A 13,193-nucleotide genomic window follows, 5' to 3' on the forward strand; every position below is an offset into this window, starting at 1 on the left:
AGATAGAGCAAAAATCCCAATCCATGTGGTTGTAAGCCTTTTCGATATCTAGCTTACAGATAACTGACTTCTTCTCGGAGGATGAGGCAGAATCCAAACACTCGTTCGCGATGAGAGTTGCGTCCACTATCTGTCTACTGACATTAAAAGCACACCGATTTCTAGATATGATCCTCCCAATCACTCGGCTTAAGCGGGAAGCAAGGACTTTGGCTAGGATTTTATAGGGGCTTCCCAACAGGCTGATCGGCCTGAATTCCTTCGAGGAGGTAGCTCCCAGAACTTTTGGGATGAGGGCAATAAATGAGGCACCGAAACTCTTGTAGATCCTGCCTTTTCCCTGGAACTCAGCTAGAAATTCCAGCACATCGCCTTGAACCACCTCCCAGAATTGTTGAAAGAAGAGGATGGGGAAGCTATCTGGCCCAGGGGCCTTTTCCCCGGCCATACTGTCGAGAGCCTTCTTGAATTCTTCAGCTGAGAAGGGGGCTTCGAGCAGCTCTACCGCAACTATCGATGCACCTTCAAAATGAAACTCGTCGAGATTCGGTCTATGCCAATTTTCACTAGCTAGAAGGCTGGAAAAATATCTCACTGTTTCATCAGCGATCCTATCTCTGTCGTCTATCCGGGCACCGTTCACCATGAGGGAGCTGATTCTATTATTGGAAGCGTGCATACTAGCCATGCTGTGGAAGAATCTGGTGTTGCGATCGCCTTCTTTCAACCAGCTTATACGAGCTTTTTATTTCCAAGAGATCTCCTTTTCCAGGGCCCTGTTTGTCAACACCTGAATTAACTGAATTCTACGAGCCATGATGGCGGGAGCAATCGGAACCCCTTCTACATGAGTATCAATCTAGCGCAGCTCTGTAAGGTGGGCTTTCATTGCCATCTCCCTATCCTGATATTCTTTTTTTCACCAAAACTTCAAGGCTTCCTTCAAGCATTTCAGCTTGGAGCTAAGCTTGAATCCAGCGTGACCATCAACTGCAAACTTTGCCCACCAATCTGCAATCATCTGTTTAAATCCCTTGATCTTCAGCCAGGAACAGTCGAACCGAAAAGGCTTTGGGCCCCAGTTTTGCTCCTCCACATCCAGCAGAATAGGGCAATGATCCGATGTTACCTGAGGAAGGGCAGATTGAGAAGAGGAGGGGAAGACCTCGAGCCAGGAAGGAGAAATCAGGAATCTATCGAGCATGGATAAGATCGGAATAGTGTGCCCATTGGACCACGTAAATCTGGAACCTATCAGAGGGAGGTCCACCAACTCTTGATCGTCAATCCATCGGGAGAAGGAAGCCATCGCTGGAGTAACTGTGTTCCCATGGGACTTTTCCTCTGTGAATCTGGTGATATTGAAATCTCCCATAATGCAACAGGGGCCGTTGAAAGAGTTAATGGAAGCAGAGACTTGTTCCCAGAATTGTGGCCTACACGAGTCTTGGTTAGGGCCGTACGCCGAACATAAAAGGCAGGTAAGATCCGTCGAGATATGCTGCAGCTTAGCTGTCACCGAAAACGAGACAGTCCAGCTGGCTTAGACCGACTAGATGGACGATCGCCAGGCAAGGATAATTCCAGCCACGCTACCCAAAGCATCTAGCGCCACCCACTTGACATCCCTGGCCGTCCAGAGAGTACCCATCAATCTAACATCGCAGCCACTGATCTTTGTTTCCTGAAAGTAGATGATATCAGGGCGATACCTATCGCAGGAGTCTTTAATCAAGCTCCGTTTCTGTTTGTACCCGACTCCTCTAACGTTCCAGGAGATTAGCTTCATTGGACAACCGCACTTCCCCGAACTTCCTAGCCTTCAACCTGCTGTCAATTGAGACTAATTTTGAAGTATTTATGAGTATTTGATGAAATGATCATCACATATACTCTAATTTCGAAATTTGAGCGTAAGTGGTCCGATCTGGGAAAAATTTAAAATTTCCCCAATTTCCCTAAATTGCTTGGGATGTTGCACTCCAAGCATGAAATCAAGCATGTATGAGCGTTGATCTACTGATTTGTTAAGTCCTTGTCAATTTTCAAAAAATAAAATTTTTTTTTAATTAAAAATTAAAATATTATTATTTCCAAAATTTCCCTTCAACCAGTTGTCAATCGAGACTAGTTTCAAAGTATTTAGGAGTGTTTGATGAAATGATCATCACATACACTCTAAATGTTATGCATTCAATCTGAATATAGTTACATTAGTTCAGTAAAACAATGCATAGCTTAGGACCCTATACAAAGGAAACCTATTCTATGCACTTCTTTTTTGCGATGTTATGATGTAAAAGTGTGTATTAAGTTTTTTTTTAACAATCCCTAAAGTTTCATTAAAAAAAATCAACCCTTTTATGAATGTTTCCCCATGTTTTCCAAAAAGTGCGATAAATTATCCGATACAAACGATATATTCCGTGTGATAACCGATACGTATTTATATCCCAAGGATGCGATACGTAACGCAATGCCGGTATTTCGAACATTGGTCGGAATACAAAGAAGATTCCAAGATATGGAAATGGAGTCCACTGGTCACTTCACGACCAAATCTTTCTTTGAATCAGTGACAAGAAACTATTCACACACCTTTCCCCCCAGGTTTTGGATGTTGCCCACTCCTAGAGTGGTAGTGTTTGTATGGATGGTGGTAAGAGTTGAGGTGTCACCTTGATCATTTCAAAAATAGGTGTTTTTCCCTCCCAATTCCCAAACAGATGTCATGTGGAGAGGGAGGGAAGGAGGGAGGGAGGGCGTGGTTCATGTTCATTGCAGAAGCTATTTGAAAAAAAAAAAAAAAAAAAAAACAACAGAAGTTTTTGGGAATTTTGACTGTAGATACATGTGGGGATTGGCTGTCCGTGGCAATGAGCGACCTGCTTAAGGTCAGCTTGGTTGCTAGATGGACTCCTCTGGATTATGTGTGGAAATTGGCCTGTAAGTGTACAGTTAAAACCCGCATTAAATGCCAAACAAGCTTGCTTAGCTTGATCTCTTTCTTCTTTTTCTTCTTCTTCTTCTTCTTGAACTAAATATTTAATGACAAAAGTGATTGCTGCTGCCGGAAACTATCCCTCCCTGCTGCACAACTACTTCCATAGAACGGGCCTGGCTTGACGCTGAAAAATCCGAAGAGGGGACTGCCCATTCCAGAATAGAGCCTTTGATTTTTTCATTAAGGACAGCATCGGGAATCTGTCGGAAACTATCCCTCCCTGCTGCACCACTACTTCCATAGAATGAACCTGGTTTGACGCTGGAAAATCTGGAGATGGGACTGCCCATTCCAAAATAGAGCCTTTGATTTTTTCAATGAGGGCAGCAGTGTGAATCTGTCCTTGAAGATCCTGTTGTTGCTCTCTTTCCATCCCTAATCCTATCCTTCTGTCTTTCCTTCCTCCTGTTCTTTGTCCGTTCTCCTGGTTGTCAATGTGCGAGTCTTATTTAATCCTTATTGATCACCTGAATCGGAATGGGTATCAGCAGCCCCTCTCACATTTAGCACTGGGAAAGAAATCTATAAGAACCCTGCTTATTTTCTCACTTGCAGCATGTATACTACCAGCTGTTCTTGCTTACTCTGTAGAAGGGGGCTTCTCATCTACAAATACAAATGATACACCAGTCATATTGTATATATTCTTAGTTCCGCCTGTTTCTGTGCTCCTCATCTGTTGAACATTCTCTTGTTCTTTCAGGCCTTATATGTGATGAACCCAACTAAATTCAGAGCTTGTGAGTTTCTGATCCGGTTTCATGAACAACAGCGTGGAGATAAGATAATTGTGTTTGCTGATAATCTTTTTGCACTTACCGAGTATGCAATGAAACTCCGGAAACCAATGATTTATGGTGCAACCAGGTTGTTCTCGTATTGCGATCAATATCCATTGTTTATCTTACTTATTCTGCCTGTTTTTTTTTTGATAAACAATTGGCTTTTTTTTTTTCCCAGCCACAATGAGAGAACAAGAATACTCTATGCATTCAAGCACAGTCCAGATGTCAACACGATTTTCCTTTCCAAGGTACAGTTGTAAATTTTGACTACAATATTTCTTTATTTCAAGTGTACTCTGTATCTGGGTCATGTTGAGGTTGTTTAGATTTTATTTGATATGAACTTGGATAAATTTTCATTGATAAAATACTGACTTATATTGGATTGCAAGGGTATGCTTATCATTTCCAGCTGCTAACATTCATTATTGCTTTGACGTTTGTTAGCTTAGGGTTTTGATAAGTCTGCACATGTGAGTTTAATATTGCAACCTGGCTTCCTAGTTGCAACAGCATGTTGCTCAGATCTTGAAACTTCTCAACATGTAGCAGTTAAATCTCCATTTGAAGTTTGGATAAAACTTGTGGTCGGCGTTTGCTTCTTTACATTTTGATAGCTTGGAATAATAGTCCGGAACCCTTCCATGGGTTATGGTATACAGGTCCTTTAAATTCCTTGAGGTACCCATGTTAGATATGACACAACCATGATGTAGTTTAGCATTACTCAAATATTTTGTATAGAAAATAATAAAATTATATAGAAGAAATGTTGTGTTGTTCAATCCCAGCTTACCTATAAAAATAAATAAATTAATGTATATGGCAAATGTAACTGTGTTCCTATACCCTGAGATATGGGGGTTAAGCAAGTCCTACACCTAGATCTGTAACTGACACCCTTAACCATGGGGCTATGCCCGAGTTACATAGTTCGTGTCTACTCTGGAATATGATTTTAAATCCTACTTATGCTGCATGCCAACACGTTTACATGAAATCCAGGCTGTTCAGGAGGTGGGTCTCACTGTGCTATCTAATGGGTCTCACACCTTTTTTTATGCATGCCAACATGGCACATTTGTGTGACATCCAGGTCCATGAGATGGGCCTCACTGTGCTATCTAATGGGCTACACACCTTTTTTATGAATATGGGAGAAATGGGCCACAAGTATTTGGCTAATGTGTGTCATCAATGGTTATTATTTCCTTCTTACCGCCATATCATTTGTAGAATGTTTTAAATATCGACGATATCGGCCGATATATCACACGGTATATCTTGTATCCCACTTGTGCGTCATGTGGTGCCGATATATCCCACATGTTCAATCCGGTGAGCATTTTCAATTTCCAATCCTTTTTTTTTTTGGTTGAAATTATGTTAAATTAGTGTCAAATGGTTATAAATCCATTGGTTCTTCATGTTTTGCATGAAAATTCATGGAGCTGGAGCTTTGATTTCGATATCCATTGGTTCTTCATGTTCTCCATGGTTTTTTTTTTTTTAATTTTGAATTTTTTCTTCAACTAGCTATCAATTGAGACAAATTTAGAAGTATTTGATGAAATGATTATCGCATACACTCTAATTTTGAAATTTGAGTGTAGGTGGTTTGATTTGGCGAAAATTGGGGAAAAATTTGAAATTTCCCCAATTGCTCCCCAATTGCTTGCAATGTTGCACTCCAAATATAAAATCAAGCATGTATGAGGGCTGATCTACTGATTTGTCAAGTCGTTTTCAATTTTCGGAAAATAAAATCATTTTTTACTAAAAATTAATAATTTTTTTTTTTTTCGAAATTTCCCTTCAACCAACTATCAATTGAGACTAATTTTGAAGTATTTAGGAGTGTTTGATGAAGTGATCATCACATGCACTTTAAATTTTATGCATTCAATATGAATATAACTACATTAGTTCACTCAGACAATGCATAACTTGGGACCCTATACAAAGGAAACCTATCATGTGCACTTCTTTTTTGAGATGTTATGATTTTAAGGTGTGTATTAAGGTCTTTTTTAACAATCCCTGAAGTTTCATTGAAAAATTCAACCATTTTCCTAATGTTTCCCCATGTTTCCAAAGAAGTGTGATAAATTACCTGATACAAATGATATATCCTATACGATAACCGATACATATTTGTATCCCAAGAATGTGATATGTAACGCGATACTGATATTTTGAACACTATTTGTAGGCTTTTGAGATCATTTATCCTACGAGTATGATATTGCTGCTCCTTATACTAATTCGTTGCTCATGAGAAAATCTATTCACCATGAGTAAATAAGAATCGATTTTGCTTTTGAATGCTATCAAATTGGTAGTATCTTTTTGATCAATTGCTTTATCACATTTCTTTATTTTTACATAGGGGAACTGTTCTGATTTTTGTAGTCTGTATCGAATCTGGCTTGTTTTGTCTTTCAGGTGGGAGATAACTCAATAGATATTCCTGAAGCTAATGTGATAATCCAGATCTCATCTCATGCTGGTTCAAGGCGTCAGGAAGCCCAACGACTGGGCCGAATTTTGAGGGCGAAGGTATATATGTGTTCTTGGCTCTTCATTCTGTTTCTTGAAGTGCTAGATCCTAGTTACTGTCACTGTTGTTTATTGGGGAATTTGTTATAATTTTAGTTCTTGTAGAAATTATGATGCATAAGTTTACCTGAGGAAAATTCTGAACACTTTTTGTAGAAAACATGTGAATAATCTGTTCACCAACTTCCAGGTCACAAGCAAACTGAAAATCAAGCTACGTAATCCTTGTTGATAGAATGAAACATATTAAAAATGGAAAACAGACTGATTTTCTTTTCTTTCTTTCTTATTTTTTATTAGTAAAAACAGACTGATTTTCATTCCTGTAAAACAGACTGTTTTTCATGAAAGATTAAGGCTGTTTGGTTGGCCATACTTTTTCAGAAGTGCATGATGCTTCTCCACCCAAACCAATATTGGGAACGTTTCAGATTGGACCTGAATGTGGCCTATATTGATGTTTCAAGTGTGAACTGGAACGTGCTGATATTGATCTTGGGCAGTGGCAAAACTTGGGTTCTGGTTAATGCAGTCCCAAGAAACCCATGCATCTGCAATTTCATAGCTGAGGATGCTGGTTCATTCCATTGAAATATCCCGTCCATTTGCAATTTTAGGTATACTAGACACACCCTAAATGACATACTACTTGTTAGATGATATGGTGAATGGACAAAATAGATATGACATGGTTCAGGAATAGTGCCTTCACTGCCATCAGATAATACTTTCCTATTTACTATAGTTAGCAAGATTTTATAACTCAAAAAATCTGTCAAGTTGAGTAACTTAGCTGAGTTTTTTTCAAGTGTTGAACATCAGTAATAATCAATAGTTGAAAATTTAAATGTTTGTAGTGTTGGTGGGTCTCTCTCTCTCTCTCTGTTTTTTTTTTTTTTTTTTTTTTAAAATAAATTATTATTTTAAAAATTTTGAATATTGAAGTCTTGGAGAGTCCCAAATAAATGGAGCCTGCTAAATGAATCTATTTCCACTATTCCATTCTATCAAGGACCATGACCTAGTTAAACCATAGGTTGTCAAATATTCTCTTACTACCTCCACCTACGTCCTTTTGGGCCTTCCACTTGCCCTTTTAGAGCCTCGACTTGAATCAACTCACTCAGAACCAGTGCATTTCTTCTAGGTCTCCGTTGCACATGGCCAAATCATGTAAATCTACTTTTCCTTATCTGATTACCTAGTAGCACACTCCTAAGTTCCCTTAAATACATTTATTTCTAAGCCTATCCTTACTTATCTTGCCACTCATTGATCTCAACATTCTCGTTTTAGCTACACTTGTCATATGAGCATGCTATTTGGTACTATCCAGCTATTTGGTACTATCCAACATTCTGCCCCATAAACCATTCTGGTCCTACAGCTATCCTATAAAATCTCCCCATCAATTTGATTGGTATGTGGTGATCACATAAAACTACATGGGCACATCTCCACTTTATCCACCCAGCTCTAATTCTATGAGTAACATCCTTCTCATTGTCTCTGGTCATGAATTGTCAACCCAAGGCATCGAAAATGGCCATTTTGGTGTACTTCTTTGTCAGCAATCTTAACTAATTTCTTCCCCCCCCCCCCCCCCAAAAAAAATAAAAAAAAAATAAATAAAAAAATAATAATAATAAAAAAAATCAAATTATATATGCATTTACCTAAATGCTGATAGATATCTGCGTTGATGTGCCTGATCACTATCTATCATATTTCAAAAATTAGACTTCACTCCAGATCTCATCAAGACTTTTTAAAGATCGATTTGGTCAGAACTCGCTCAAGACCCGAGTTTTTGGTCGTCATCATCAACATAGCCTTGTGCTGGCTATTTGGGGTGGAGTTTTTCTTCTTAATTGATATGCAACCAAATTTCCTCGGAAGGAGCCTGTTTAGATTTCCTGTCATTTGAGCCAGCTCTCATAGATATTTTTTGTTACCAGAGAACAGAGCTGAACTGTAGTCTGGGAGAACATCCACTGGCCATGACTGGATTGATGTGTGTGAGAACTATGGCTTAAGCTCAAGAGTAGCTTCCTGTAGAGCTTAAAATAAACTTAATGTCTCATACATGGTTAATTGAAATTTTTGCTTTTAAGTGAAGCCCTTTAATTGTTTGTCTTTGATTGAAACCAAATTGAGTGCTCCCTGAATTAATGGAGATGGGCAATTTTTTTTTTTTTTTTCTCACGAGGCTTCTCATCTAGCATATGTTAAGGAGATAATGGCTTGCTCGCCTTGAGAGGGGACAACATTTTCTTACCTTGTCATCAAACTCATTAGAAGTATTAATTTGGGACCAAGGGTGTCAAAATAGCATATGATTATGCTCGTCTTTTTAGACTAATTAGTGGTGGTGTATTATGATTTTATTTTCTATTGGATATTGGATTATGTTTTTTTAATTGCTATATCTATCATCCGTTTGGCAGGGTCGACTTCAAGATAGGATGACAGGAGGCAAGGAAGAGTACAATGCTTTCTTCTATTCCCTGGTTTCCACAGATACACAGGTCAGTCTGTATTTCTTGTCTTACCAGTTTGTCTGATGTAGCGACTTTGTTGATGGAAGCATTTTCAGGAACCTAAAAACCTTCACTTGATTTCATTATTCTCTCATCGTGCTCTTGTTAATGGAGCCTAGTGCTGTGCTGGTGGATGCAGGAGATGTATTACTCTACTAAAAGGCAGCAATTTTTGATCGACCAGGGTTATAGCTTTAAGGTATGCTTCATCATTATAATCATAATCTAAGCATTATCCCAGCTATTTGGGGTCAGTTTATAGCTTTAAGGTATTTTCTGTTAGCTAAATTGAGGCATTCTAGCCCACTCACTCATCCCTACATTACCTACCTCATGTCAACATCTGCGACTTCTAAGCTACTCATCAAGAAGGCCCCACCGTGCAGCTGACCTGGCCCAAATATCTGGTCTATCCTCTCATGAGGTTGGCTCAACTTTCACAGAGAATTGGATGGTAAAGAAGAAGATTGACGATCCATATTCAATGTACACCTGGTGGTCATCTACATTGTGGAGCCCACCTAATGAGTATCTTGGATGTTGCACGGGTGGGAATTAGCTATCCTGGGTAATGACAGTGGACAATGCTCATCTGCTGCATGTCTCTTGGATGCATCTGCTATCAGCTGTGAGGACCATGACCGCTGTTTACACCTGGGAGTTGAATTTATTATACGAGTAACATGAATTGGATTTTATAACAGATCATTACAATATCTATTATATGGGTGTGATGAATTGCATTTTTAACAGATCATTACAAGCTTGCCTCCACCTGATTCAGGAGCTGAGCTGAGTTATCACCGCCTAGATGAGCAAATTGGACTACTCGCTAAGGTTTTTCTCCTCCTCTTTCTTATCTTGAATACTTGATAATTCAGAATCATGAAGATTGTTTGTATGTCAGGTCCTGAATGCTGGTGATGATCAAGTCGGTTTGGAGCAGTTGGATGAAGATGCAGATGACATTGCTCTCCAGAAAGCCCGTCGCTCAGTGGGATCAATGAGCGCCATGTCTGGAGCAAGCGGGATGGTTTACATGGAATACAGGTATAACTATCTCATCTGTTTCTTCTTTTTTGAGAATGTCATTTCCATCTTCTCATTGCTTCGTTGATTGGGATGAACCTATACAGTATACTATTAGACAGCGCTAGATTGTAATCAACGCATGTAATATACTATTAGATAGCGTTTGATTGAATCAACCTATGTAATAGTTTATTACATGGCACCTATGGGAGTTCTGTGCTTTCATTGTGGGTCTAAGCCTGGATAAATGAGGGCTGCTTTAGGTTGGAAGCCGGTGTCAAACTTTTGCCGTAACCTTCATCATGCATCCTGACAATATGACATTCCAAACCATGCTAGGTGTTAGTTATGGCCTTTGATAGAGCGGAATGGTGTAAAGGGATTCATGTACACCCAATTAGTTGGGATAAGGCTTAGTTGATGATGATGATATGCGTGCGCGCGCACACTAGCACAACACAACACAACACACCACACACACACACATGTGGGTCTTGCTAACATCACACTTCACAGGGATAGGATGTTGGGAATGTCCCCTAACCTTTTGAATGACACGTGCGACTCCCAATCATTGATTAAGATGGTTCATTCAATAGTACAAACAGGAGCAAACTAGGGTGCAAAAATCATGTCGATGATCCTAACCCTTTTGAATGGGGCATTTTGTTACAATCGTCTGTTCTTTCTGAGCCATAGATCACATGGTTAGAATCGTCAAACCAAAGTGTTATGTGGAAATCATAAGGAATACAGAGTGGGATCTATCTGGTAGATGTTTCAAGATGTTGATTGGAGTTTTTTCTGTCTCTCTTTTCTATCTTGGCTGTTGGCTTTCCATGCTTTTGATTGGACGCTTAGCATCATGGATGCTTAGTATCATCCAATTGGCGTGATTTTTACACCATGGCTTGCTCCTATGAATGAATGAACAATTCATTTTGATGATGGGTCACTCCATGTGCCATTTAAAAGCAAAACCCTACATATGCATGTGCGTCACGCAGGCAAGCCTGTTTAATTACACACACACACATGTACATATATGTATAAATCAAGTGCAAACTTTTGCACTATATTATAGTGCAGACGAGTTGTGTGGCCCCACCATGATCTATTGATCACATCAACTCCAATTATCTTTCACGTAGAGGTCAACACGTCAGTTTCGGGTTGGGTCCCATAGTACCCATACCCATAGTGACAAATCTTGTTCTTGTCAATTTTTGGAGAGATTTTCAAGTTTGAGGTCGTTCTCCAGAAATTATCAGGAAGATCTTTCTGAGAATAAAAATATTTATGTAAATTATTAAATATATTTAAAATTTAAATGCATATTTATATAGCAAATTCATTAATATTTTTACTTGTTTTTTGAATTATTAATTTATTATTAAAATTTTCTGAGATTTTGATAATCTTGTGATAATATCATTTAGTTTATTGCTTGGGATATTATTGTGAGCATTATCAAAATCTCGGTGATATTTGTCACATTGCCAGTACCTGGCCTAAAAGGGTTTGGGTCTTGCTAGATCCGGACCCAGCCCATTCGATCACATTGGGTCTTTAGGTTCAAGTTGTGTTCAGGACAAATAAGAGCACATTTACATGGCTGGCCTACTTAATGGATGAGTTAGATTGCACACATGTGCCACTTTGAGATGTTCATGGTACTGTAAATGGACTCACATACATGCATGTGGCTTAGGAAACCTCATTTATTTTTCTAGAATAATTAACATATATACATAATTTTACTATTAAAACTACTAGACTGCCTATGAGTAGACCTGACACAGATCCAACTAGATCCAACTAGATCCAACTGGACCTGTTTTTTAACTGGGTCCAGAAGGTGAGATCTGAACCTGTCTCGATTTATTAATGGTCCCATAAATTGGACATGGATCGGGTCAGATCCATTAGGTACCCATTGATAGTCCTACTCACACGCTATACGTTATCTGGGCATGGGCCAAAAATCAGGAATCCATGACTCAGGTGGGTCACATGAGCAGGAACAGTCGAGAGGGGACACCCACCCTTGATTCTCGTAGAGGGCCCACCGTGTTTGGAATATAGCATCCAATCCATTGATATTAACATCTGATCCAGATGATGGCACACCCAAAAAATCAGGCATAGGGTGTTGTGTATATAGCATCACCAATCTGTTGATATGAAACATGTGCCTCAGATGATGCCACACCTAAAAAATCAGGCCTGTTTTGAAACCTGGGTGGGCCAAATTGGAAGTATGCTGTTTGTTTTGCTTAAAAAGGAACATAACTGGAATTTAAGGGCCAGATACTTTGTTATGAATACAAGGGAACATTGTTAAACTATTGTCAATTCTGTGTAATTAAACTGGAATTGGATGGCTAGATATGATTTATGAATGCTAGGGAACAGTTAAATTTTGTCAATTCTGCTTCATTAAACAGTGTTCTCATATCAATTCACTCGTGCATTCAAACACACTCTAGATCATCCTCTTTTGATGGGTTTTCAAATCTGGTGTGTGTGTGTGTGTGTGTGTGTGTGTGTGTAATCCATTGCCCGTTTAATTCTTTGAGGATTTGTTTTTGGCAGCACCGGAAAGAACAAGTATCCTGGGCAGGGCCAGATCAAAAGTAAGCCTAAGGATCCTGCTAAGCGGCACCTCCTGTTTAAAAGACGCTTTGGTTAAGCTTCTTCTGCAAACTGCATGGTACATAATGCCGTGATGCGTTCCTTTGGTGCGTTCCTCGTGAAATTTTACAGCAAGCCAGTGTTATATAAATTTTTGTGGAATTACTTGGATGAGTTTAAAACATACATCATCATGATTCCCATTCCTCCAGTTCTTTCTACCATGGGAGTTGTTGAATTGGGCGGGGATATAATTGTTACAGATGCAAGAGGTGAAGGGTTGTATGGAGGTTTTGAACTGAAATTGAGTTTGGTTCTCACAGTATGTATGGAGGTTTTTAACTCTCCAATTGTGCACCTCTGATATTTAATGTTTTGGAAATATAAATATATCAAAGTAATATCAAAGTAATATTACTTGTTACTAGCTACTGCATGCATCCTTAAGAAGAAAAAAATAGTATCTGCTGCATGCATTTTGAAAACAAACCAGTGAGGTATTACCATCATAAGCTGTAGTCACATACTAAAGATGGGGTATTTTCAGTTGGAGTGATTAGGCTTTCTAGGACCGTAATGGACTAGATTGACACAACTCCACAAGCATTTTGTCATTATCTGGATTCTGGAATGATTGCT

The 13,193-nt window shown here is 39.0% G+C and overlaps 1 protein-coding gene across 1 annotated transcript in view; it reads left to right on the top strand.

The window, feature by feature from the left end:
- LOC131232495 (general transcription and DNA repair factor IIH helicase subunit XPB1-like) overlaps positions 1-12,962 on the top strand; it is a 29,270-nt gene extending 16,308 nt beyond the window's left edge. Inside the window, exons 11-18 of the mRNA XM_058228766.1 lie at positions 3,708-3,871; positions 3,965-4,037; positions 6,235-6,348; positions 8,796-8,876; positions 9,028-9,087; positions 9,642-9,725; positions 9,796-9,938; positions 12,516-12,962. Coding sequence (XP_058084749.1) covers positions 3,708-3,871; positions 3,965-4,037; positions 6,235-6,348; positions 8,796-8,876; positions 9,028-9,087; positions 9,642-9,725; positions 9,796-9,938; positions 12,516-12,612 — 816 coding nt within the window. The 3' untranslated portion in view covers positions 12,613-12,962. The remainder of the gene's footprint in view (positions 1-3,707; positions 3,872-3,964; positions 4,038-6,234; positions 6,349-8,795; positions 8,877-9,027; positions 9,088-9,641; positions 9,726-9,795; positions 9,939-12,515) is intronic.
- The last annotated feature ends 231 nt before the right edge of the window (positions 12,963-13,193 follow it).

Source organism: Magnolia sinica, chromosome 18, assembly GCF_029962835.1.
Source record: "Magnolia sinica isolate HGM2019 chromosome 18, MsV1, whole genome shotgun sequence".
Taxonomy (NCBI): Eukaryota; Viridiplantae; Streptophyta; class Magnoliopsida; order Magnoliales; family Magnoliaceae; genus Magnolia; species Magnolia sinica.